At 45.3% G+C, this 27,949-nt stretch overlaps 1 protein-coding gene across 1 annotated transcript; it reads right to left on the minus strand.

Moving 5' to 3' along the window:
- Nucleotides 1-12: 12 nt before the first annotated feature.
- Nucleotides 13-27,949, minus strand: LOC123346702 (butyrophilin subfamily 2 member A1-like). The gene is made up of 12 exons (XM_044984177.1): nucleotides 27,514-27,949; nucleotides 24,137-24,418; nucleotides 22,878-22,982; nucleotides 22,123-22,143; nucleotides 20,467-20,487; nucleotides 11,585-11,605; nucleotides 6,215-6,235; nucleotides 4,623-4,643; nucleotides 3,715-3,735; nucleotides 3,244-3,264; nucleotides 2,498-2,530; nucleotides 13-527 (listed from the first exon to the last, which is right to left on the minus strand). Exons 1-12 carry the CDS (start codon nucleotides 27,947-27,949, stop codon nucleotides 13-15), a joined length of 1,518 nt encoding a protein of 505 aa, XP_044840112.1.

Genomic DNA, 27,949 nt, shown 5'->3' on the forward strand with positions numbered 1-27,949 from the left:
GGGTCCCCAGTCTCAGGGACACAGTCTGAGCCGGGCTCCCCACCCCACCCCGAGCCAGGGTCGGATTCTCTCCCCAGGGATGGAGCCCGGCGGGAAAGTGAAGATCGGGGCCTCGTCACCAGCATCGATAAATGTCACCTGCCCCTGGTCACAGTCCAGACAAACCCGGATCCTGCTGGGGGCCCGGCTCAGAGGCAGGGGGGTCACAGGGGAGGTGAGAGCCCGGAACTGACCCCACCACCGCCGCACAGCCCAGATCCCCCCCTCTGGGCTGAGGCTGATCTCCCCCTTCCTCCTCACAGACTCTCTGGCCACCCCCACAGCCCAGAGTCCTCCATCCCCCACCTCCACCTCCCAGCAATGTCTCCCCGAGGTGAATCCCTCACAGCCCAGCACACAAAGCTCAGGGTCAAATCTCTCAGAGTTCTTGGGTAGTCGCTGCCGTGTGTCTCCCCGTCTCACACGTTTCCGATCCTCAGACAGGAAGAGGTTGGGATGAGCCGTGTCTGAATCCAGAGTCACATTCGCTGGGGAGAGAGAATCAGAGCGTTAGGGGCAGAGCTCAGCCCTGGGGGAGGGTTTGATGGTGTCAGTGACAGAATCTGCCCCAGCTGGAGAGTGAATCAGGGAATCTCCTTCCTCCAGGATTTACCCCTCAGTGCTGAGATCTCAGCAGAGTGCTGGGGACAGTCACTCCCCTGGCAGAGACGGGTCAGTGACAGGTGAAAGTATCGGCTGGGCCAGGCCTGAGACACAGAATCTTTCCTCTCCTGCCCCCACCTTTCCCCAGGGAGGGGACTAGAGACTCTGGTAGCCCCAGCAGATGGTCAAACTCAGTGAATATTGAGAGAGCTCCCCTCCCCCTCCACACCTTAAATCTCACTGTGTCCCAGATGCCCCATACTGGACTTTGCTATGGGGCCTCCTCACTGCACCCAGCCTGCACTGAAATGTCACAGCTCAGACAGGAACAGGCCACATGGTACCAGGATTGAACATGCCCAGAATTTCACTGCTCAGCAGGAGTCACAGCACAAAAGCACATTAGCATGGGGCAGGGAGTGAGGGGTCAACAGAAGGGGAGGGGGTTAATGATGGGATAAGGCAGAAGCTACAAGTGTGTGGGGGGTCCAGAGGCAAATTAGGGTTTGTGGGACCCTGGCCAAGAGCAAGTGGGGACCCCTCCCCACCCTTTCTCCCTGAATTCCCCCCACCCCCATGCACTTCTGCTGGGAAAATGGGTCAGGGCACATGGGCTAGCCCTGCTCCTCCCACCTGATGCTCCAGCTGGAAAGTGAGGCAAGCCCCTGCACCCTGACCCAGTTCCCCAACTGGTGTGTGAATGGGTGGAGTGGGCAGGGCTAGCTCTAGGCACCAGCACTTAAAGCATGTGCTTGGTGCAGCACTTTTCAAGGGGCAGCATTCCAGCCCCCTCCTGCTTTTATTTTGCTTGGGGCACAAAAAGCCGGGAGCCGGCCCTGAACCAAGATGTTCCCTATCAGCTGAGGTTTTCAGGCTGAGCTGGAACTGACACTGCAGTTCTGGCTTCAGTGGCTAGATGGTGCCCATGGCAGCCTGAGTTGCCCAGGCTGGACTGCAGTTCAGGCTGCCCTGAGCATCATCCCTGGAGCTGCGCCCGGGCTGCGGCAGCGGGAGCCAAATTTTTTTTCCTTGGGGCAGCAAAAAACCTAGAGCTGTCCCTGGGAGTGGGGCAAGCCTGGCAAGCCCCCAAACACTGACCCCACTCTCTGGAGGAGCGCTGGGCAGGCAGAGCAGGTCGGGGCACAGAGACACCCATTTTTCATGGGCCCCCCATGGGTAATCCACCACTGCGGGGAGGAGGTGGCTGGTGGAAAGAGGGAGAGGGTCATGCTAGTGATGGGAGGCTAAAGTGACATCTTGTTTACCAGTGACAGGAGAATGTTGGGATCATGGTGGATGGAGACAGGAGAAAAGAGACAAGCTCACAGCTCTGATCACAGGAGCTCCCCAGATGTGCATAATGGAGCCAGAAGAGCCCCTGTCTCTGATCAAGGCTCTGTTCCCCTGCTGGAGACTGGAGCAAGGGTCGCACACAGACACAGTCCCTGCTCACCCCATCAGCGTGGGGTCATTGCAGAGCTACTGGCCTTCTTCAGAGGGGAAAAGATGAAGAAAGAAACAGAGAGAAATTGGAGGCTGGCTATCAGTGCAGGGAGATAAAACAAACTCCCTTGGAGGTGCATGTCCCACTGGATCTGTACAATGAGTGGCAGCCGCTATCAGTTATCTATACAGGGCGCAGTGCACATGCGGGCAGTGGAGGGGCAGGAAGAGTGAAGATTGCAAGAAAATACAATATGATGTAGATTCATTATTGTGTGGTAGGACATAGGCACAGGGTGCTGGGGATGTCAACCTTGAACTATCACATCCATTCCCACATTCCAGGAAAAAGAGGCACATTGCCTCATAGGAACTGATATTTGGACATTAATAAAATATGATCTTTAATTACCTTCTTCTATAGGTGCCACAGATCTTCTCCATCCTAAAAACAACCACATGATTAGAGATGAGAGCGGATCTGAACAAGTATTGCATGATTAAATATTGTACAAGCTAATACACTGAGGGAAAAAGGAAGTTATAAGTTCATCAGAACCTCCACTGGATTGCAAGTGTCTCTCTCTCCCAGGGTGGATCTTCACTGCAGAGTTAGCCCGGATCTTATCTGGCTGTTGCCCCAATCTGTTTATTGTGAAAGCACAAATACTCTCACTCAGGTTTGGTGGTGCTTTATACTCAGGCTGGCTGGCAAGACTTTGAGTATAGGCTGTAGCCCAGGTACCACTTTCATTCAGGTTGGTTACCTGCCCACTTTGCAATGTGGAAGGAGGTTAATCATTTCAGGGGCTGATAGTCCTCCAGTGCCTTCCCACAATTCCTCCTGGGCCATATTTTCTTGGCCACGATCCTACTTTACTCCTATATTGCTTATCAATTTTTCAAATTACTCTTTGTGTGAAATTCATCCAGTTTAGCCTTTCCCCACATTTTATAAAGTTACATTAAAAAACAAACCCCACACCCCACAAAAGAATTATAATAATAAAAGGCAAACAAACAAACAAAAAGTTCCTATTGCGACAATTTTAAAAATTAAATTTAAAAGCAAACAACTCCACCACAATTAAACAAACTCCCACATGAGATTCCAAAATGGTATAAAAAGTTTTTCTGACGAAGGATAATAACACTTACTTATTTCGTTATCTCGTTTGTCTAAAAATTAAAGAGAAACAAATATACATTTTGTTAGGCATCTCCCTTTTCTTATGTTTTATATCTCTTTATCGTCTATACAACGGTGAAAGCTGAGAGAAATCAACCTCCTCTTCAGGACATCAGACGAGAGGATCCAGTGGTACCTTCTGATCTTAAACTCTGTGACTCCATGACTCTATTGCTTATCAGTTTTTCAAACTAGCTTTTGATGTGAAATCTATTCAGTTTAGCACTTCCCCACATTTTACAGAATTACACTAACCCCTTCCAAAAAATAATAGTAATAAAAAAAGCAAGAAAACAAACAAAAAGAGGTTTCATATTGCAACAAAATTGTAAAAGTCAAATTTAAAAGCAAACAGCTCCACAACAATTAAACCAGCTCCCACATGAGGATCCCATTAGGTACAAAATATTTCCTGTCAGAGGAAGGATAATGACACTTACCAATTTCTGTGTGTAGTTTACCTAAAAATTAAACAGAAATACACATATTGTTTGGTAGGAGTTTCCCTTTTCTTATGTTTTATTTCTGTTTATCATCACTACAACAGTTAAGACAGAGATTATTTTTATTCAATTGCCTATTAAGGAGGTCAGACTAGACCAGTGGTGCCAAAACTTTTCCTGTTGCCCCCTCCCGCCCTTCACCAGTTATGGAATCAGTGTGCGACCGCCTCCCACCCCTGCCATTACTGCACAGTTGGCTCAGCAGAAAAGCTTGGGCTGAAAGTGGAGCTGGGCAAAGAACTGGGGATAAGAGAAGAGCTGGGAATAGAGGTGGAGCTGGCCTGGGGGCAGGGGGGGAATGAGGGCAGAGCTGGGATGGGGGTGGAACAGAGGATGGAGTGGAGCTGCTGTGGGGCCGGAGCTGGGGTGGGAACAGAGCGTGGCTGGGTGGCGCTCCCTCCCTTCTCCCCTCCCTCTCCCCCCCATAGGGGCTGGCCAGGGCCCTACTGCACACACACCTCTGAACATTTCTCCACATACCCCTAGGGGACCCTCCCCACTGTTCGGGGACCACTGGACTAGAGGATCCGGTCATCCCTTCTGGTCGTAAAGTCTGTAACTATGATTCAAATTAGCTTTTGGTGGGAAATTTATCCAGTTTAGTCTTTCCCCACATTTTATAAAGTTACATTACAAAACAAACCCCTATACACCCTCCCAAAAGATAAGAATAAAAATAAGCAAAAAATATGCTAACAAAAAAAATGAAAAAAGTTTTCCTATTGCAACAGTTTTAAAAGTTAAATAAAAAAGAAAACAACTACAGCACAATTAAACAAACCTCTACATGAGGATCCAAATTGCTACTAAATGTTTCTTGTGAGAGGAAGGATAATGACACTTACTTATTTCTTTATCTCGTTTTTCTAAAATGAAAGAGAAATTAAGATATATTTTTGTAAGGGCTTTCCATTTTCTTACCTTTTATTTCTATTTTTCATGCATACGATAGCAAAGGCTGAGAGAAATCAACTTCCTCTTCACAACATAAGAGAAGAGGATCTAAGGGTCCCTTCTGGTCTTTAAGTCTGTAATTCTATTGCTTATCAGTTTTTCAAATTAAATGTTGGTGTGAAATCGATCCAATTAAGTGTTTCTTCACATTTGATGAAGCTATACTAAACCCCCAACCAAAAAAAATAATAACAAAAAGCAAGCACACAAACAAACAAAAACAGGTTAAATATTGCCAAAGAATTCTAAAAATTAAATTTAAAAGCAAACAACTCAACAAGAATTAAACAATTTGATTCACAAAAAATTGTCAGAAGAAGGATAATGACACTTACCAATTTCTATATTTTGTTTGTCTAAAAATTAAACCAAATACACGTTTGTTAGGATTTTCCCTTTTCTTATATTTTATTCCTCTTTATCATCAATACTAATTTTAAGGCTGAGAGATTATTTCTATTTAACCTCCCATTCAGGACAGTCAGGTGAGAGGAGCCCGTGGTTCTTTCTGGTCTTAAACTCTCTGACTCAGTTGCATCTCAGTTTTTCAAATTAGTTTTTGGTGTGAAATGTATCCACTTTGGTCTTTCACCACATATTGTAAAGTTACGTTAAAAAAAACACACCCTCCCAAAAGAGAATGATGATAATAATAAAAAAGCAACAAGCAAACAAACAAAGGTTTCCTATTTCAACAACTTTAAAAGTTACATTTGAAAACAAACAACTCCACCAGGATTAAAAAAACTGCCACAAGAGGATTCAATTTTGTAACAAAAAATTTCTTGTCATAGGAAGGATAATGACACTTACCAATTTCTGTATCTCTGTTGCCTGAAAATTAAACAGAAATACACATATTGTTTGTTAGGAGTTTCTCTTTTCTTACGTTTTATTTCTTTATCTTCCATATGACAGTGAAGGCTGAGAGACATTAAGCTCGTCATCAGAATGTCAGACTAGAGGACCCTGTGGCCCCTTCTGGTCCTAAACTTTGTGACTTTATGACTATATTGATCATTAATTTCTCAGATTAGCTTTTCATGGGAAATGTATTCAGTTTTCCATTTCCCTACATTTTATTAAGTTACAATACTCCCCACAACAGAATAATAATTAAAAGCAAGTATCAGAGGGGTAGCCGTGTTAGTCTGGTTCTGTAGAAGCAGCAAAGAATCCTGTGGCACCTTATAGACTAACAGACGTTTTGCAGCATGAGCTTTCGTGGGTGAATACCCACTTCTTCAGATGCAAGAGAAGAAGTGGGTATTCACCCACGAAAGCTCATGCTGCAAAACGTCTGTTAGTCTATAAGGTGCCACAGGATTCTTTGCTGCTTCAATTAAAAGCAAGTAAACAAACAAAAACATTGTAAAAGTTAAATTTAAAAGCACACAACTCCACACCAATCAAACAAGCTCTCACATGAGGATCCAATTTGGTATAAAATTTTTCTTGTCGGAGGAAGGATAATGACACTTACCAATTTCTGTATCTCTGTTGCCTGAAAATTAAACAGAAATACACATATTGTTTGTTAGGAGTTTCTCTTTTTTTATGTTTTATTTCTCTCTATAATGATAGTTGGGACCCTCCTTCCAGATGATGATGTGGTATCATCTTGCACTGAGGATACCTCTCCAGGGGATGGAATTCCAGTTCTTAGGAAGAGACAGGCATTAGGAATGGGTGATTCGATCATTAGAGACACAGATAGCTGGGTTTGTGATGACCAGGAAAACCACATGGTGAGTTGCCTGCCTGATGCGAAGGTTGCGGATCTCTCGAGACATCTAGGTAGATGTATGTGTAGTTCTAGGGAGGAGCAGGTGATTGTGGTAGATGTGGGTAATAAATGACATAGGGAAGGATAGGAGAGATGTCCTGGAGGCCAAATTTAGGCTGCTAGGTAAAAGATTGAAGTTCAGAACCTTCATGGCAGCATTCTCTGAAATGCTCCCAGTTCCATGCACAGGGCCAGTTAGACAGGCAGAACTGCAGGGTCTCAGTGCATGGATGAGATGATGGTGTTGGGAGGAGGCATTTAGATTTTTTAGGAACTGGGGAAACTTTGGGAAAGGGGGAGCCTATACAGGAACGATGGGCTCCACCTAAAGCAAAATGGAACCAGACTGCTGGCACTTAAAAAGGTCATAGAGTAGTTTTTAAACAAAGGGCTGGGGAAAGCCGACAGGTGCGGTGGAGCATATGGTTCGGACAGAGACATCTCTTAGGGGAGGATCTATTAATGGAGATTCTCTATGTCCTAGGAAGGAGGAGAGTACGAAAGATGATAAAATACAGGTAGGATCTGATGAGAAACAGTCAAAAGAAAAAACAGTCTCATTCAATCACATTATGTAATGGGAGACAGCTAAAAAGTGACAAGTTTTTAAAGTCCTTGCTAGAAGTCTAAATAATAAGATGGGTGAACTAGAGTATCTCATATTAAATGAGGATATTGATATAATAGGCATCACAGAAACTTGGTGGAATGAGAATAATCAATGGGACACAGTATTATCAGGGTACAAAATATATCGGAAGGACAGAACAGGTCTTGCTGGTGGGGGAATGGCACTGTATGTGAAAGAAAGCATAGAATCAAATGAAGTAAAAATCTTAAATGAACCAAACTGAACCACAGCATTTCTATGGATAGTAATTCCATGCTCTAATAATAAGAATATAACAGTAGGGATATATTACCGACCACCTGACAAGGATGGTGATAGTGACTGTGAAATGCTCAGGGAGATTAGAGAGGATATTAAAATAAAAAACTCAATAATAATGGGGGATTTCAACTATCTCCAAATTGACTGGGTACATGTCACCTCAGGACAGGATGCCGAGATAAAGTTTCTTGACACCTTAAATGACTGCTTCTTGGAGCAGCTAGTCCTGGAGGAACCTACCAGAGGACAGGCAATTCTTGATTTAGTCCTAAGTGGAGCACAGAATCAGCTCCAAGAGGTGAATATAGCTGGACCGCTCGATAATAGTGACCATAATATAATTAAATTTAAAATCCCTGTGGCAGGGAAAACACCACAGCAGCCCAGCACTGTGGCATTTAATTTCAGAAAGGGGAACTGCACAATAATGAGGAGGTTAGTTAAACAGAAATTAAAAGCTACAGCACCAAAAGTAAAATCCCTACAAGCTGCATGGAAACTTTTTAAAGACACCATATTAGAGTGTCAATTTAAATATATACCCCAAATTAAAAAACATAGTAAGAGAAGCAAAAAAGAGCCGCTCTGGCTAATTAACAAAGAGAAGCAGTGAGAGGCAAAAAGGCATCCTTTAAAAAATGGAAGTTAAATCTTAGTGAGGAAAATAGAAAGGAGCAAAAACTCAGGCAAGTGAAGTGTAAAAATATAATTAGGAAGGCCAAAAAAGAATTTGAAGAACAGCTAGACAAAACCTCAAAAAGTAATAGTAAATTTTGTATTAAGTACCACAGAAGCAGGAAGCCTCCTAAATGTAAGGGGACTGTTGCCCTCTTACTAACATTCAGTGGGGGTGTTTTGGTTGCTAGCTCCCAGCACTAAAAAGGGAGAGGTCGATGGGAAATCAGGACCCTGAGACTGACAGTCTGGAGGAACAATGGGGAGAGGCCAACGCTCCAGATCATCCTGATTGACAAGGCAGGCAAGCTAATCAGGGAGACAGAAGGCCAGGGTGGGTCCCATCCTCCGTGTGAGCTGGAATTGCCTGGGTCAGACAGAGTGGGGCCGAGCTAAGGAGAAAGCAGAGGCCCAAGCTGAACTGGAGAGCAGAGCCGGGCCAGAGTCAGAGCGCCAGAGCTGCAGCCACAGAGCCAGAGACGCAGCCCAGGGAGAGCAGATCCTGTGCTGGGAACAGAGCTGCAGCCAGAGAGCCAGATGTGGTGAGCAACTGGGGCCAGCCACCGGGGGGACCTTGGGCAAAGGGCCCAGCACAGAAAGACACCCCCAGCCAAGGGTCCTTGCAGGCCAGGCTGGGAGGGGGATCTTAACCTGACGGGGGGCTGACACTGGGAAGAAGGGTCCCACCACCCAAAGCCCAGAGGTGTGTGGCCACCACCATTGCAAGTGTCCAACCCGCAGCATCCCTGCAGCACAGCCAGGGCCTGAGACAGAGGCCTGGGACTTACAAGGAACAGACTGTGAACTGCCTTGATGTCCAGAGACACTGTTTGTAATGTTCCCTACCACGGAACAGGGTGATGTGTTTTCCTGTAACCTTTCCCATTTTTCCTTATTCTTTTTTAAAATTAACTGTTAATTAAATAACTTGTATTTGCTTTAAATTGTATGGAATAATCAGTGGGTCAGGGAGGTGCCCAGTGCAGAGAGGGTACCCTGGAGTGGGGACACCCTAGCCCCTGTCCTAAGTGACCACAGCAGGGTTGGGGGTTAAGCCCCCCAGGAATCCTGGGCCCAGCCTTGTTGGGGTTACGAGAACTCTGCCAGACCAGAAAGTGGAAGGGGAGTCCTCAAGGGCAGGGAGGCGGGTGGGTAAAGGAAGTGGGAGTGAGGACTCAGATCCTTTCGCTAGCCCACTTCACCAGGGTAGCGCAGAAGCCAGGAAAGTTCCCCACAATAGCGGGACCATTCCCCCGCTTACATAAACAACCAGTGGGGCTACTGGACCATTGAGATGCTAAAGAAGCAGTCAAGGACGATAAGGCCATTGCAGAGAAACTAAATGATTTCTTTCCATCGGTCTTCATGGCTGAGGATGTGAGGCAGATTCCCAAACTTGAGCCATTCTTTTTAGGTGACAAATCTGAGGAACTGTCCCAGATTGAGGTGTCATTACAGAAGGTTTTGGAACAAATTGATAAACTAAAAACAGTAATAAATCACCAGGACCAGATGGTATTCACCCAAGAGTTCTGAAGGAACTCAAATGTCTAATCAGACAACTACCATTTAAATCAGCATCTGTACCAAATGACTGGAGGATAGTTAATGTGACACCACTTTTTAAAAAGGGCTCCAGCAGTGACTATGGCAATTACATACAGCCAGACTTCAGCACCGGGCAAACTGGTTGAAACTATAGTAAAGAACAAAATTGTCAGACACACAGATTAACATAATTTGTTTGGGAAGAATCAACATGTTGTTTTTTTGTAAAGGGAAATCATGCCTCACCAATCTACTAGAATTCTTTGAGGGGGTCAACAAGCATGTGGAAGAGGGGGATCCAGTGGATATAGTGTATTTAGATTTTCAGAAAGCCTTTGACAAGGTCCCTCACCAAAGGCTCTTAAGCAAAGTAAGCAGTCATGGAATACGAGGGAAGGTCCTCTCATCAATTGGTAACTAGTTAAAAAATAGGAAACACAAGATCAATTTTAAGAATGCAGAGAGGTAAATAGTGGTGTCGCCCCACGGGTCTGGACTGGGACTAGTTCTATTCAACATCTTCATAAATGATCTGGAAAAAGGAGTAAACAGTGCGGCGGCAAAATTTGAAGATGATACAAAACTACTCAAGATAATTAACTCCCAGGCAGACTGCAAAGAGCTACAAAAGGATCTCTCAAAATTGGGTGACTGGGCAACAAAATGGCAGATGAAATTCACTGTTGATAAATGCAAAGTAATGCACTTTGGAAAACATAATCCCAACTATACATATAGAATGATGGGTTCTAAATAAGTTGTTACCACTCAAGAAAGAGATCTTCAAGTCATAGTGGATAGTTCTCTGCGAACATCCAATCAGTGTGCAGCAGCAGTCAAAAAAGAAAAGAGAATGTTGGGAATCATTTGGAAAGGGATAGATAATAAGACAGAAAATATCATATTGCCTCTATATAAATCCATGGTATGCCCACATCTTGCATATTGTGTGTTGATATGGTTGCCACATGTCAAAAAAAGATATGTTGGAATTGGAAAAGGTTCAGAAAAGGACTACAAAAATGATTGGGGGTATGGAACAGCTGCCATATGAGGAGAGATTAATAAGACTGAGACTTTTCAGCATGGAAAAGAGACAACTAAGAGGGGACATGACAAAGGTCTATAGAATCATGACTGGTGTGGAAAAAGTAAATAAGGAAGTGTTATTTACTCCTTCTCATAACACAAGAACTAGGGGTTGCCAAATGAAATTAATAAACAGCTGGTTTAAAACAAAGAAAAGGAAGTATTTTTCACACAACACACAGTCAACCTGTGGAACTCCTTGCCAGAGGATATTGTGAAGGCCAAGACTATAGCAGGGTTCAAAAAAGAACTAGATAAATTCATTGAGGATAGGTCCACTTAAGGCTATAAGCCAGGATGGGCAGGGATGGTGTCTCTATCCTCTGTTTGCCAGAAGCTGGGAATGGGTGACAGGGGATGGATCACTTGATGATCATCTGTTTTATTCATTCCATCAGGGGCACTTGGCACTGGCCACTGTCAGAAGACAGGATACTGGGCTAGATGGACCTTTGGTCTCATGTTATGATGTTCTTTTCTAATACAAAAATTAAAGCGGAGAAATTATTATTTCTAATCAATCTCCTTTAAGGTAGGTCACACTAGAGGATCCAGTCATCCCGCCTAATCTTAAACTCAATGACTATTGTTTATCTATTTTTCACATTAGCTTCTGCTGTGAAATTCATCCAGTTTAGTCTTTCCCCACATTTATTTAAGTTACATTACAAAACGAACACCTATACACACCAAAAAGAATGATAGCAATAATTAAAAAGCAAGCAAACAAAAGATTTCATATTGCAACAATTTAAAGAGTTACATTTGAAAACAAACACCTCCACCACATTTAAACAAACTCCCACATGAGGATCCAAACTGATACAAAAAGTCTCTTATCAGAGGAAGGTAATGACACTTACTTATTTCTTTGTCTCGTTTGTCTAAAAAATAAAAGAGAAATAAATATATGGTTTTTTTAGGCATTTCCATTTTCTTATGTTTTATTTCTATTTTTCATCAGTACGACAGTGCAGGCTGAGAGAAATCAACCTCATCCGACGAGAGGGACCAGTGGTGGTCATGTCTGGAAGATAGCTAGGAGTGCTCATAGCGTAGGGTCTGAGAGAGTCCAAAAAGCCAGATAATCCTGCTGTAAGAGTGCCAATGCCTGAGATGATGTGGGGGGGGGGTCCAGAGATTCCAGGTTTATGGATCTTTGGTAGCAGATAGAATACCCCTGGTTGAGGCTCTGAGAGGGTGTCCATTTAGATTTGATTAGATTAGACTCCACCAACTTCCTGAGGAAACTACAATGCATTGGTGATCTTCCTGAAAATACCATCCTGGCCACCATGGATGTAGAATCTCTTTACACCATATGGACCCACGGGAAGGAGGCCCTTAAAGAATTCCACCTGGATTTCAAAAATTTCCACCCCACCATCAACCTCAGCCTGGACCAGTCCACACAAGAGATCCACTTCCTGAACACTACAGTGCAAATAAATGATGGTCACATAAACACCACCCTATACCGGAAACCTACTGACTGCTATACTAACCTACATGCCTCCAGCTTCCATCCAGGACACATCACACAATCCATTGTTTACTGCCAAGCCCTAATATACAACCAGATTTGCTCCAATCCCTCAGGGCTTGGCTACACTTACAAGTTGCAGCGCTGGTGGAGGCTTTCCAGCGCTGCAACAACACCCCGTCCACACTTGCAGGGCACAACCAGCGCTGCAACTCCCTGGTTGCAGCGCTGGCTGAAAACCCATCCCGGCAGGGGTATAAGGAGTGCAGCGCTGGTGATCCAGCGCTGCCCAGCAGGTGTGGACACTCACCAGCGCTTTACCTGTCCTCCAGGGAATAAGGAGGTATCCCAGAATTCCTGTTCAGCCACTCTGCACATCAGTTTGCACTCTACTGCTCTTGGCTCAGGTGACCCGCCCTGTAAATGCCCCGGGAAATTTAAAAATCTCCTTCCTGTTTGCTGCAGCCAGGTGTGGAGTGCAATCAGTTTTAATCAGTTACAGGTGACCATGCCTCCACGCGGCAAACGAGCCCCAGCATGGAGCACTGGTGAATTGCAGGACCTCATCAGTGTTTGGGGTGAGGCATCTGTTCAGGCACAGCTGCGCTCCGGCCGTAGGAATTACGATATCTTTGAGCAGATATCAAGGGCCATGCTGGATCGGGGCCATGATCGGGACGCAGTACAATGCAGGGTGAAAATTAAAGAGCTGCGGAGTGCCTATTACAAAGCCCGAGAGGGGAATCGACGATCCGGAGCTGCTCCCACGACCTGCCGTTTTTACAGGGAGATGGATGAGATACTTGGGGGTGACCCCACTGCCAATCCCAGGATAACGATGGACACTTCTGAGCAGGCTGGGGGACAGGAGGAGGAGGCGGAGGAGGCGGCGGAGGCGGAGGCGTGGGGGGGGGAGGAAACCGCGAGTGAAGCTCCTGGCATGGGGGAAGAAACCGCAGATTCCCTGGAGGCATGCAGCCAGGAGCTCTTCTCAAGCCAGGAGGAAAGCACCCAATCGCAGCAGCCAGCAGTTGCAGAAGGACAAGCAGAGGAGCGTGTTACCGGTAAGCGGCTTTTATTTTCTGGGTGAAATGTTTCTGGAGAGGAGGGGGGGTTATGGATGCATGCATGCCAGCCTCTAGATGTGGAATAGCCCGTTGATGTGGTCTATCACGTCGCGGTAATCTGCCTCAGTTATCTCAGCAAAAGCTTCATCCAGAGCGTGGGCAATATGCCTGCGCAGGTTTATAGGCAGAGCCACTGTGTCCCTTGTCCCAGTGACGGTGACGCGTCCGCGCCACTCTTCTGCCAGTGGTGGGGGGACCATTTCTGAACACAGGCAAGCCGCATAGGGTCCCGGGCGGAATCCACATTGCTCTAAAAGAGCCCCCCGCTGTTCCCTAGTGACTCGCAGTAGGGAAACATCTTCCAGGATTAAGTCCTGTGAAAAATGTTGGGAGACTCTTTAGTGAAGAGATAGGGAGATAAGATCACCCCTGCATCTGCATTTCACTCAACCCCTCTAGCACTCCAGATTACCCGAAGCAACCAGCTCCCCTCTTACACCCAAGCCCCACTTCTCCCCATATAAGCACTGCTCACTCACCATGTCGTGGCTTCTGTAGTGTTATGCGTGTGGGTAAAAGAATGCTTAAATAAGAACTCACTCCCTCAGTGTAACAATTCATGTCTGGAGATAGTGGATACAATGCTGCCCGTGTTAAATGTTGTCATTTCTGTTTCTACAGTGACCTTGACTACTGGACTGCCCAGATGTTCAACATCACAGAGGCTTCAAAATTTGAGAAAAAATCCCCGAAAGAGCAAAGAAGACATGCTGAAAACTGTTCTTAATCAGTCTGCTCGAGAGAGTAAGGACTTGAAGGATTGGCGAGAGAAAGAAAGCAGGACACGCAAGAGAAATGCAGTGGCCAAGAGGAAAACCACGGAGCGGCTGCTAAGCATCCTGGAGCGCCAAGCGGAGTCTATAGAGTCACTCGTTGCCATGCAAGCAGAGCACTACCGTGCTACTCCCCCACCCGCCCCGTCCTTTGTGCCTTGTGCCCCAATGTCAGCTCAAACCACCTTTCCCCAGCATCCAGGTTCTTACCACCACCAGCTGCCTCCAACACCTGTATGTTCCCCAACCAGCCCTGATACCTACCACCACCCTTACCCTCTGCATTCAACCCCCATCACCATGCAGTATATGAACCCTGAAGTGCAGGATTCATTAAACAGCAATCCAGACAGGGCATATGCAAACTTGTGACTGTACAGTTCACCAACCCACACCCCTGCCCTCTTGTGTTCATGAAATGTTGTGTGTCTGTCTGTCTGTCAAGGAAGTTTTTTTCTTTTCAATAAAACAATTCTTGGCTTTGAAAACAGTCTTTATTATAGCAGATAGTGAAAGATACCTTAGCCCAGTAAAGAAAGAGGCACTACAAATCATATTATTATTATGGATAATAGAATAACAGTGTAAGCAGTGCAATTCACTCCCATGCAAGGCAGCAAACATTATTGTTGGCTTTCAGCCTCAAATTCTTCCCTCAAGGCATCCCTAATCCTTGTAGCCCTGTGCTGGGCCTCTCTATTAGCCCTGCTCTCTGGCTGTGCATATTCAGCCTCCAGGACTTGAACCTCGGTGGTCCATGCCTCACTGAATGTTTCACCCTTCCCTTCACAAATATTATGGAGGGTACAGCAAGCGCATATAACCGCGGGGATGCTGCTTTCCCCCAAGTCTAGCTTCCCATACAAGCAACGCCAGCGGGCTTTTAAACGCCCAAAAGCACACTCCACAGTCATTCTGCACCGGCTCAGCCTGTAGTTGAACCGGTCCTTGCTCCTGTCAAGCTTCCCTGTATAGGGTTTCATGAGCCAAGGCAGTAACGGGTACGCGGGGTCTCCAAGGATCACAGTGGGCATTTCGACATCCCCTACTGTGATCTTCCTGTCTGGGAAAAAAGTCCCTGCCTGCATCTTCCTGAACAGGCCACTGTTCCGAAAGATGCGTGCATCATGCACCTTTCCAGGCCAGCCTGTGTAAATGTCAATGAAACGCCCGCGGTGATCCACAAGCGCCTGGAGAACCATAGAGAAATACCCCTTCCGATTAACGTACTCTGATGCCAGGTGGGGGGGGGCCAGAATAGGAATATGCGTCCCATCTATCGCCCCTCCACAGTTAGGGAAACCCATGTGTGCAAAGCCATCCACAATGTCCTGCACGCTCCCCAGAGTCACGGTCTTTCTTAGCAGGATGCGATTAATTGCCTTGCAAACTTGCATCAAAACGATTCCCACGGTCGACTTTCCCACACCAAACTGGTTCCCGACCGACCGGTAGCTGTCTGGAGTTGCCAGCTTCCAGATTGCAATAGCCACTCGCTTTTCCACCGTCAGGGCAGCTCTCAATCTTGTGTCCTTGCGCCGCAGAGTGGGGGCGAGCTCAGCACACAGTCCCATGAAAGTGGCTTTTCTCATACGAAAGTTCTGCAGCCACTGCTCGTCATCCCAGACTTCCATGACGATGTGATCCCACCACTCAGTGCTTGTTTCCCGAGCCCAAAAGCGGCGTTCAACGGTGCTGAGCATTTCCGTAAATGCCGCAAGCACTTTAGTGTCACACGCGGCAGGCAAATCCATATTGATATCATCGTCGGAATCCTCACTGTCACTTTGGAGCTGAAGGAATAGCTGGACTGCCAAACGTGTTGTGCTGGTGACACTCATCAGCAGAGTCCTCAGCAGATCGGGCTCCATTTGCCACAGAAATCGCGATTCACACAGAGAGTAACAGAAAGACACTCACAATGGCGCCAAACGCTGCTGGAAAGAGTGAATGCTGGGATGTGAAGCGATGCACCACGGGGCGCTGGCAAACAGGAAGCGGAATGACCCGCACACTTCCTTCCCCTTCCCACAATACTCAGCGCCAAAACGGCGCCAAAACGGGACGAGGTGCTCTGTGGGATAGCTGCCCACAATGCACCTCTCAATACAGCGCTGGAAAGTGCTGCAAGTGTGGCCACACTGCAGCGCTGGTAGCTGTCAGTGTGGCCACACTCCAGCGCTGGCCCTTCCACAGCTGCATGACCAGCGCTGTAACTCCCAGCGCTGCAACTTGTAAGTGTAGCCAAGCCCTCAGACAGAGACAAACACCTACAAGATCTTTATCAAGCATTCTTAAAACTACAAAACCCACCTGGGGAAGGGAGGAAATAGATTGACGAAGCAAGACGGGTACCCAGAAGTTACCTACTACAAGACAGGCACAACAAGGAAAGCAACAGAACACCACTGGCCATCACATACAGCCCCCAGCTAAAACCTCTCCAGCACATCATCAGTGATCTACAACCTATCCTGGAAAACAATCCCTCACTCTCACAGACCTTGGGAGACAGGCCAGGCCTCGCTTACAGACAGCCCCGCAACCTGAAGCAAATACTCACCAGCAACTACACACCACACCACATAAACGCTAACCCAGGAACAAATCCCTATAACAAACCTGGTTGTCTACTCTGTTACCATATCTACTCTAGCGACACCATCAGCCACACCATCAGGGACTCATTCACTTGCACATCTACTAATGTTTTATATGCCATGTGCCAACAATGCCCCTCTGCCATGTACATTGGACAAACAAGACAGTCTCTATGTAAAAGAATAAATGGACATAAATCAGACATCAGGAATGGTAACATACAAAAGCCAGTAGGAGAACATTTCAATCTTCCTGGACATTCTATAACAGATTTAAAAGTAGCCATACTTGAACAAAAAAACTTCAGAAAAAGACTTCAAAGAGAAACTGCAGAACTAAAATTCATTTGCAAATTTAACACCATTAATTTGGGCTTGAATAGGCACTGGGAGTGGCTGGCTCACTACAAAAGCAACTTTCCCTCTCCTGGAATTGACACCTCCTCCTCAATTATTGGGAGTGGACCACATCCACTCTGCTTGAATTGGCCCTCTCAACACTGGTTCTCCACTTGTAAGGTTAACTCCCTTCTCTTCATGTGTCAGTATAATAATGCCTGCATCTGTAATTTTCACTCCATGTATCTGAAAAAGTGGGTTTTTTACCCTCGAAAGCTAATGTCCAAATAAATCTGTTAGTATTTAAGGTGCCACCAGACTCCTTGTTGTTTTTGTGGATACGGACTAACACGAGTACCCCCTGCTATTAGAATCCATAGGACTGACAGTCTAATTCCCTGCACTCGTGGCAGGACTAAGTATTATCTAGACAACGCCAGTTGGTCTAACCTGCTCTTAAAAATCTCCAGTGATGGAGATTCTATATCCTCCCTAGGCAATGTGTTCCATTGCTTAACTACCCTGCTTGTTAGGAAGTTTTTCTTAATGGGCAAATTAAACCACGCTTGCTGCAATTTAAGCCCATTGCTTCTTGTCCTACCCTCAGAGGTTAATGAGAACAATTTTTCTCCTCCTCCTTGTAGCAACCTTTCATATACTTGAAAACTGTTATCCTGTCCCCCCTCAGCCTTCTCTTCTCCAGACTAAACAAACCCAATTACTGTATTTCTTACCAATTAATCAAATTAGCTTTTTGTGTGAAATTTATCCAGGTTAGTTTCCCCGCCATGTGACAAGATGGCTGATGTAGTATGGTGGGTCCTGTGCTTTTCTTGGCGGGGGGGGGGACACTAAGATGCTACCCCTTGCCCCTGTTCTTGGGGCACCAATGGCCCCACTAGTGGCCCGGAAAGGTGGTAAAGGAGGGAAGTGGGGGAGGGGTCTGTGTTTTCTTCTCACTCTGAGTCCCAGCCCCTCTCAACCCCTGCAGGTTCTTATCCTCTTCCCCCTTGGGTGGGATACCTTCAGTCCTTAAACGCTGGGGGAGGGAGTCTCCTTCCCCTGCTGGGTCAGGGTCTCCCTTACTGCAGTTTTCTGATCTTCCAAGTCTCACAGCACACCTCCAAACTCCAGTCCTCTCTCCTTCCTCCTTCTCCCCTGACTGCCTGACTCAGGGGTTTTTATTAGGTTGCTAACAGGGCCTTAATTGACTACAGGTGCTCCAATTAACCTGTAGCAGCCCTTCCTAGTCTACAGGGAACCACACCTTAATTAGCGTAGGGTTTATATATTTCCCCTCGACCACTCTCCCACTGCTCCCTGGCCCTCCCATATCACACCACATTTTATAAAGTTATATCCCCCACCCATGAGAATAATCATAAAAAACAAGAAAGTGAAGAAACAAAAACAGATTTAATAATGCAAAAATAAATAAATAAAAATGGTAAATTAAAAAGGAAATAACTCCACAAGAATTAAACAATATGCCTGTGATGCAATACATCACTTTAAAACCATGCCCTTTGGACTTCATGGGGACACTGCCACTTTCCAGTGGCTGATGGACAGAGTGCTGTGTCTGCATGGGTCCTACCTGCATTGACAATATCATCATCTACAGAGAGATCCGGGCAGAATATATGAAGCACGTTACTGCAGTATTTTGGGCTCTGAAAGAGGCAGGTTTGACGGCCAACCCAACCAAGTGTCAGCTGGCCACCCAAGAAGTCACTTACCTAGTGTATGCTGTGGCAGGAGGTGTGGAGAGGGGTGGTGCGGAGAGCTATGACCTTTGGTGGAAAAGTCCAAGCCCTAGTGGCCTGCGGGATACAACTGACAATTCATCCCAAACTCCGTTACCATGGCTGCCCCTTTGACAGACCTGGTTAAGGGCACTGCACCCAAAAGGATCCACTGAACCAAAAGCTGTGACAAGGCATTTAGGGCACTACAAGACCTGTTGACCCAGGAGCCAGTAATATTCCACTCAGCCTTCTCAGAGCCCTTTATTCTCCCAACAGATGTGTTCAGTGTCAGATGCGGAGCAGTGTTATCTGAGAAAGTCAGAGTAGAAGAACACCCTGTTCTCTATCTCAGCAGGAAGTTATTCCCACATGAGGTAGCCTAATAGGTCATTGAAAGGAGGTCCTGGAGGTGAAACAAGCCATCGATGCCCTATGCTATTACTGTGGGGGCAGCCCTCCTGCCTAGTGACTGACCATGCACCACTCCACTGGCTGAAGTCAATGACAGGCCATAACCCAGGCATTATGCAGTGGTATCTCTCAATGCAGCCATAGAGCTTTCAACTGGTACGTCATTCCGGCATGGAAACTATGTATATGGAGTTATCACAGGATGGTGGGTCACAAACCAGCCCCAGGACACCACAGCCCACGATCTGAGGGGGAGGGTGTGAGAGGGGGCACACAAACACCACACTGGGCGTGACAGGGTGAAAGAACGGTACTGGGCCAGATAACCCCGCCCCTCCAGCCCTGCAGATCATGCTCCAAGTTGGGAAAGGGCTGAAGAGGGAGCAACGAAGCTCAGAAGGGAGAGGCACAGGAGGAGGACAGACCTACTCAAAAGGTTACTGACAAGGCACCGGAGCAGCGTCCCTGAGGGACTGACTGCTCGCTTAGGCCCAGCTGGCGCTGATGGTTTGATTTCTTTTCTTTTTCTTTTCACCTTATCTTGGACTTGAAGCTGGGGAAGCCCAGCAGCTGGTAGGAAGTGACCTATGGAGGGTTATTTGGAGGATATCTTTGGGGGGGCCAGACATTGTTGACCCTCCTAGGGTGCTGGATCAGAGCCCAGTGTAGTGGGTGGGCCTGGGCTCCCCAATCACTGCCTACCTAACTGCACCTCTGATTAAAAGAGGGCCAGACTGCAACACGTGCCCACTGAGAGGTGGCACTAAGTGCACGAACCACTAGGCCACCTAACCCACCGATGCATAGACACCGACTCTGCAGGGGCTCCAGGGCTCAAACACCCACTGGAAAACAATTGGGAGTGTTCAGCACCCAGCAGCAGGCCACTGATCAGCTGTTTGGGGGTGGGCCCCGGGGCTGGCTCAGCACCCAGGGACTGTGGCACCAACTGTACTTCACCCCTTCCTTCCCCCTTTCGCCTCTTCCCCCGAGTTCTCCTCTCTGCCCCCTGGACCGAGCAGCAGGTGAGAGGCACTTGGGGGAGGGGGTGGAGAGGCGTGTACAGGAGGGGCTCAGGGGAGGGAACCCTGGGGGAGGGGCAGAGTGGGGGCAGGGCCTTGGGGGAGAGGACAGAGTGGGAATGGAGCATCCACTGGCAAAAAGGAAAGTCAGAGCCTGTGACCGATACCTCCATTACACTCCCACATGAGGAGCCAAATTGATACAAAAAGTTTCTTCTCAGAGGAAAAAAAATGACACTTACCGATTTCTAGATTTTGTTTGCCTAAAAATAAACAGAAATACAGTTTATTATGAGCTTTCGTTCCCTTATGTGTTGTTTCTCTTTATCATCAAAGTTAAAGCCAAGTGATTATTTCTATTCTATTTCCTCTTTTCTATTGCTTCCCCAGCATCCCAAATAACATTTTGGTGTGAAGTTTATCTAATTTAGACTTACCCCAATTTTTATGAAACTAGATTATCACACCCTGTCCTGGGCCACATCCCCATCCCAGTCAGGAAAAGTCTAAAACTCCTCTGGGATCAATTGGCATTAAACAGGCATCCTGCAGGGCCTATTGCCCTTGGAGCAAATGATTTTGAAAGGGAGAGTTTGTTACAGGAAGGGGGTGGCTGCTGGAACTCAGAGGTAGCTGATTCTTGCAACAGAACCACTGGAAGACAACTTGTGAACCTCTGCCACTGACAAGGGTCCTTCAGGTGAGGTACAAGCTGACTGCAGCAGGGAATGGTTGAAGATAAACCTTATTCTGGGATCTAGCTGTACTGAAACTTCTGTCACAAATTCACTTGATCACTGCTACACCCCCAGCTTTGCAACAATTTCTAGACTCTTCAATCTGCCAGACTCCCTGGGCATCTCTCTCCTCCTCCTGGGTAAGCCACACGGCTTAACCCACCTCCTTAGACTGGATCTCTCGGCCTTTAGCACTTCTGCTTTGCACTCTGACCTCTGTTCAGTGAGTCCAACTGAGATACTCCTGGTAGAGACTCACACACTCTTCAGGGACAAACACCTCACCAAGCGTTTGCAGTGGCACTCAAAGAGCATTGTCAAAACAGTCGGGTGTGTTAGTCAACTGGACACAGCATAGGAAGGCCGTAGGTTATCATAGAGAATTGAAGGTTAAAGCATAGACCGTTCTGGTCAGCCCAGAGCCCAGATTCTGTACTGAATCCCACTGCTCAAGCTCTGTCTGTCTCTCCATCTGAGCTCCTTGTTCAGACTCCAGGTTAGAGCCCTGACTCCTTCCAGCAGCCAGCTCTTATACCCTACCTCACACCTCTCCAGTCCTTGGTTCTTGAGCTGGGGAATGTTGCTAAGCTTGTGGGGAAATCCATCTCCCTCTGGGTTGTTGGTTGCTAGGAGTCAATATCTGGTGACTGGATTTGCCACTGTCTTCTCAGATGCTCCATCGATATGGGGACTAAGGCCCATAACACCAATACTGATGTCTCTTAGCCTGAGAGAAAACAGTCCTTTTCTATCTACCGGGTAACAATGTCACATATAGAGGAAACTGAGGCATACATAGAATTCATAAAAATATTGAAGAACATTCCCACTTCATCACACCTTTATTGACAAGCCAGACATCTATAGATTCTTCTGGAAGACTCTGAGACTAAGGGCTGGTCTGCACTGAAAACTTACACCCCTCAGACATGTAGCTAGGCCAACCTCACCTCCTAATTGGAAAGACTTTTAAAGGGAGAGGGTTCTCTGGAAACCTTCAATCCGGCCCTAAAATGGTCCCGCCTATTACACAGAAATCAACCCTCCCCAGCCCAACAAACAGAGAGAAATAAAAATAAATCAAAGAAACCAACACGTCTGTATACAATTGTGTGACTAGTCAAAATTTGTATTTGTGGAAAAAGGGAAATTGAAACTTACCAACTTCTTCAGTAAGTTTCCCTTAAAAATACAAAAATAAATATCAATTATTTTCCTCTCCCTGCTTCATGAAACAGAGTTAAAAGACAACATCCTATAGATACAAAATTCATTAGGAACATGGAGGGACAAGTCCAATTTATTTGGAAATTGGGCAGACATTCTTTATGGATGAAGTGAACCCGGAGCATGGACAGCTGTGTCTGAGTTATGTGACAGTTGATACGATTTTTTTTCCTAACTGAAGAAGAAATTCCTTACTGATTTACCAGAGGGGCATTTCTGTTGGGCCTATCACTGTAATATCAAGATGCAGAACACTTTGTTAGCAGAAAAGATCTTTGAAGTACAAATATGACAGGCTAGGCTCTGCAAAACCTTCTCTCAAGCAGGACAGAGACAGACAGTGATAACCCCCTGAGAACTGGGAAGAGGGAAAGATGGAGGAGTGAGCAGAACACAGATGTATCTGCTATGATCTGATTCTTTGGTTTCAGTTCTATAGCCTAAGACTCTCCTCCCTCCTATTTTCCCACCCCAACTCTGCCACCACCCTCTATCAATACCCCCACTCCCTGCCACATACACACCTCTGCCCCCACCCTCTATTAATAAATTCACATGAATTCTTCTTCTTTATTTAGGACAAGATCAGCAGGTCCCAAGTTCTTTTAATATTAAATTCTGATATTCCTCTTATTTATTGATAAGAATAAAACCTTTATATACAGTATATTTCTCCCTCTGATATTTACCTTTCATTTTAAAGAGATAAACAGTGAGGCCAATGAAACCAAACAAAACCACCAGGATCACACTCAGAGCCACCATCCAGGAATTCACCCTCGGGAAAAATGGATCTAAAAGAAAACCACACCCAGAAACTGCCATTGTTTGGAAGCAATGACGAAAATCAGATGTTTTTATGCCAAACAAATACATAAATAGCACCCAGCAGCATTTCTGTGAGATAAGAGTTAAAGAATGGCCATGTCTGCACTACACAAAATACCAGAGACTGATTTTAAATATGGCTCCAATCAACACAGATTTAACACTGATTTATCCTGGGAAAAAACAGACCTGATTTGATCCATTGCTATTCAGATAGCCATAGAATTCAGGGGCAAATTCTCTGCTCATAAAACCTCACTGACTTCAATAGAGTTACACCAGCAAAGAATTAAATCCTTAGTGTTCAGCAACATTCAGAGATTGTCAGATTAATTAAAATATTTTTGAAAAATCCACAACTACTCCCCAAATATTTGAAGGAATCATAATCACAATTTCTCCAAACAATTCTGTAGCAAACTAATTAATCTTCATTTACTGTTCTTGTGTTCACAGTGATTCAGACATTCAGAAACTTATATGAGTGTTCACCCAAGCAAGTGTCATCGATTAACTAAATATTAAGTGCACCTTTTGTGTTTGGACAAGGGTAAAATGAGTCCCTCTGTGGATCCGGACCAAAGTGACTTAAGGAGCACAAGTCCCATGGAATGTAATTAGAAAGAACATCATATGACTTAGGTGACATTTCACAAAATTAACAAGTTGGTGCAGCAACAAGATCACAAAGAAGCCACAGTACATAATTTACCACATTGAAAAACATCATTAAGGTAAAGTTAAGGTTGCAGGAAAATACAGTGTCATTGGATTGAGTGAAAGTTTCTTCTAAAAATGTTGGAAGTTTGTGTGTGTGTGTGTGTGTGTGTGTGTGTGTGCATGCACGCGCGCGTTCCTGCGTGCATGCTAGAATATCAGAAAAGTAAGAGTTAACATTACATTTACATTAAATCAAAAACGTTGGTTGTCTGAATATTCACAATTAAGGGAATCAAGTTGCCTAAACAGTGACCCTTTAGAGATACCAACTTCCCATCTTCTGTGTTTGTATGTGGATTATGAAATATCCACCACAGATGTTTCAATTCTTTTCTTCCTATGTTTTTTGTTTTGTTTCTGGTGGTGGTGAGTTCAGTGTGGGATTTGGATGGTAACTGACCTGCTATATACACTGCTGATTCCTTTTCTTGATTGAGAACAGTGTTCCTGATGCAACAGGACAAGTTTTGGTTTGAATGTTCTGTTACAATGAGAGCAGTTTCTGTTTTAAACAGGTTGTTATCCCCTGGGGATTTTGTTTCAGAGAGTGATGGTAAATGTCGTCCATTGAGATCTTTCCACAGCACCTCAGGCTTTGGGTACCAACCAGCTGATCGACAAACCACCCGGATCCCTCCATCCTGGTGACCCTCAACAGAGATGAGAGGAGCAGAGCCCAGACCTAAGGGGAAAAGACATAAAGTTGTTAATTCCATAAGTTAATTTATAAAGCAAAAGGGATGAGGGACAGTTTGTGGATCCCTTACTCACATGAGAAAGCACTAATTCAAGCAGGTAGTCAGTAGAATGGATAAATTAATACTGGAATGTCTGAAATCCCAATATACAAGGACACATAAAGGGATGAACAAATATTTAAAATAATTTCACTGAGTCAGTTGGAGATACTGTATTGTTGTCTCAAAAGTGGAGCAACTGAGTGCTGAGCACCTTTGGCAACATGAGCACTTAGACACCGGAATAGAATGTGAACTTTTAAAAATCTGGTCATTAGTGCATTGGATAGATATATTTATTTAAAAAAATATATAATTAGCTTCATGGTTACTGTCATAAAAATAAAGGGAAGAGTAACAACCTTTATATATGCAGTAACATCAAATCCCTCCTGGCCAAAGATACAGAATCACTTACCTGTAAGGGATTAATCAGTTCCATTAACCTAGTGGGCACCTGACCAGAAGGACCAATGGGGAAAGAAGATACTTTCAGATCTGAGGGGGTGGGGAAGGTTTTGTTTTGTGCTCTTTGTTTTTCTTTCCGAGACGAAGAGAGAGAGACCAAGCAAGTAATCCAGCTCCTACTAAATCATATATCTAAAATTACAGAAATAATAAGTAATAGCAAGGAAATACATTAGATTATCTTTTGTTTTAGCTAGTGAATTTTCCCTATTCTAAGTGGGAGGTTTAGTCCTGGTTTTTGTAATTTTGAAGTTTTGTCTAGAGGGGAATCCTCTGTGTTTTAAATCTTATTACCCACCTTCCATCCTGATTTTACAGAGGTGCTTCTTTTACTTTTCTTTTTTATAATAAAGTTCTGTTTTTAAGAATCTGATTGGGTTTTTAGTGTCCTAAAACACAAGGGTCTGGTCTGTGCTCACCTTGCTTACCTATTTAGTTGGAATATTATTCTCAAGGCTCCCCAGGAAAGGGGGTGAAGGGGCTTGGGGGGATATTTTGGGGAAACAGGAACTCCAAGTGGTCCTTTTCTTGAATCTTTGACTAATTCACTTGGTGGTGGCAGCGATACCATCCAAGGGCAAGGAATAATTTGTGCCTTGGGGCAGTTTTTAACCTAAGATGGTAGAATTAAGCTTAGGGAGTCTTTCATGCAGGTCCCCACATCTGTACCCCAGAGTTCAGAGTGGGGAGGGAACCCTGACAGTTAGTGTCAAAGCAGCAGGGGAGAAATGCTCAGTCTCATCTAAGAGTGGTAAATAAATAACTTCCCCTCCTCACTGTGACCCTCTGCACTCCATATTCACCATGGTAATATGATTGTGGTATGATTATGATATAATTATGTTGCATCTTGTACAAGATGTTTCATGTAAAGTGTCAATGGAAAAGTTATGATTTGCTGAATATGATTATCCTATTTGTAAGCATGTATTATTTTTGTATCTGGAGTTACGAATATTGACTATGCATCTGTATTTCAAATGTGCTTGTCCTGGGTAACACACACAACTACCCTTTCTGGTACAACAGTTAAGAAGCTAGAAAGTGCTAATGGTCTATCAGCGAAAACAATGGGCCATGTAAAAGGCTTGTCCTCACCTCACAGACTAAGGATAATGGCTGCCATGACTCATCAAGCATGCAGGGGAATGTGACTAGACCCATGATACTGAACTCCATTTTGGTAACTGTATTTTCTATAAACTGGGCTGGAAACCTGGCTTGGAACAAAAGGGTTCCCACCATATGGAAGAAACTATAAAGGAGGAAGTGACATCACCAACTGGCCTCACTTTCCCACGACTCAACACCTGGATATAGCTCTGGAAGAACAAAGACATTGAACTGGGGAACTGCTGGTCCCAGGTGGGAAAGAAGGAAACCCTGCCTGTGTATGAAACATCTACAAATGGTGTGTACTATCTAACAGGGTGAGACACTGCTTGATTCAAATCCTGTGTAGTATATTAGGCTTAGGTTGTGTTTTTGTTTATTTGGTAATTAATCTACTTTGATCTGTTTGCTATCACTTATAATCGCTTTAAATCTATCTTTCTGTCATTAATAAATCTATTTTATTTTTTTTATCAAAATAGTGTGGTTTGAGTGAAGAGTTTAGGAAAAATCTCAGCTCATTTAACAAACATTTTGTGCATATTCCTCTCCACATCGAGGGAGGGGTGATCTGGGTAATTGTAATAATCTTTACTGGTCAGGCTTTTGACCAGGGCAGGACGGTACAGCTCCAGTGTCCTAGGTTGGGAAGCTGGGGGTGTTTTGGCTGAAGCCTAGCTATGTTGGTTCATGAGTGCCTGGACAGATGCATTCATGCACACAGCTGGGTGTGGCCCCTGCCTGTGGATGTAGGTGTGAGTGCAAGTGTGGAGGGCTTTGCAGCTTGTCACAATGTCATAGTGCAAGAGGGAACCCAGATTGGTGTGACAGAGGGCTCAGCTGTACCCCAGTTCCAGGTGGCACCCCAGGGGGAACCTGTCACACCCACCACCACCATTTTACAGTCTCAGCAAACAAAAAACACTGTATTTGATTTTAACTACACCCCAAATAAACAACCAACAGTGAATCAATGAGAAGGCCATAAAAGTCCGGCATGCCCACCGTAGAGACACAGCCTAGAAATGACTGCAGAGCAACTGGAAGGCCATATGTGTCCAGAAGTCCTTTCCCTCTTAACCAAAGACTGCTTTGGGGTCAATTAGGATTAGGCAAGAAAATGCCTTGGCCATCCTGAAAATGTTTTTAATCACATGTTGGGAAATTTCCCAGCATATTTCCCCTAGTATGAAAGTGGCTGTTTGCTGAAAGTTATGTATATTGTGTTTAGGGTGACCAGACAGCAAGTGTGAAAAATCGGGACAGGGAGTGGGGAGTAATACGAGTCTATATAAGAAAAAGATCCCAAAATCGGGACTGTCCCTATAAAATCGAGACATCTGGTCACCCTAACTGTGTTGTTGTAAAACATTTCACAAGCAGGGAATCACAGCTGTTGTAATAGGAAAGAACAAAGTCTGCAAACGGCACAAAGCTAAAACTGTCACAAGTTACTGACCTGCTACCCGCAGTTCCAATACTGTTTGTTCATAAAAAGTATCATCTTGAATAAAACAGAGGTATAGTCCTTCATCAGAGAGTGTGACATTGAGAATCCTCAAGGGAACATTTCCATCTGTGAGTCCGGCTTTCAAAAGCTCTGTCCTTTTCCAATACTCTGGCAACTGCCCATCATACTGATCCTTCCCATCACGATACAGGTGCACAAAGGATACAAACTGAGATCGGAACCATCTCACCTCCATGTTTGCAGCGCTCATCGGGGGGGACAGGTGACAGGGTAACACAGCTTCCTGACCCAGAATGGCAGTGACAGGGTCACGGGGTCCAATCACTGTGAACTTTCCTGGAAAATGCACCAGGACAACAACAACAAAAAGCAGATCAGAGGAGAGTGGGAATTTGATAAGAAGGATACATCCAACAGCTTCCAT

Source organism: Mauremys mutica, chromosome 12 (genome assembly GCF_020497125.1).
Source record: "Mauremys mutica isolate MM-2020 ecotype Southern chromosome 12, ASM2049712v1, whole genome shotgun sequence".
NCBI classification, from domain to species: Eukaryota; Metazoa; Chordata; order Testudines; family Geoemydidae; genus Mauremys; species Mauremys mutica.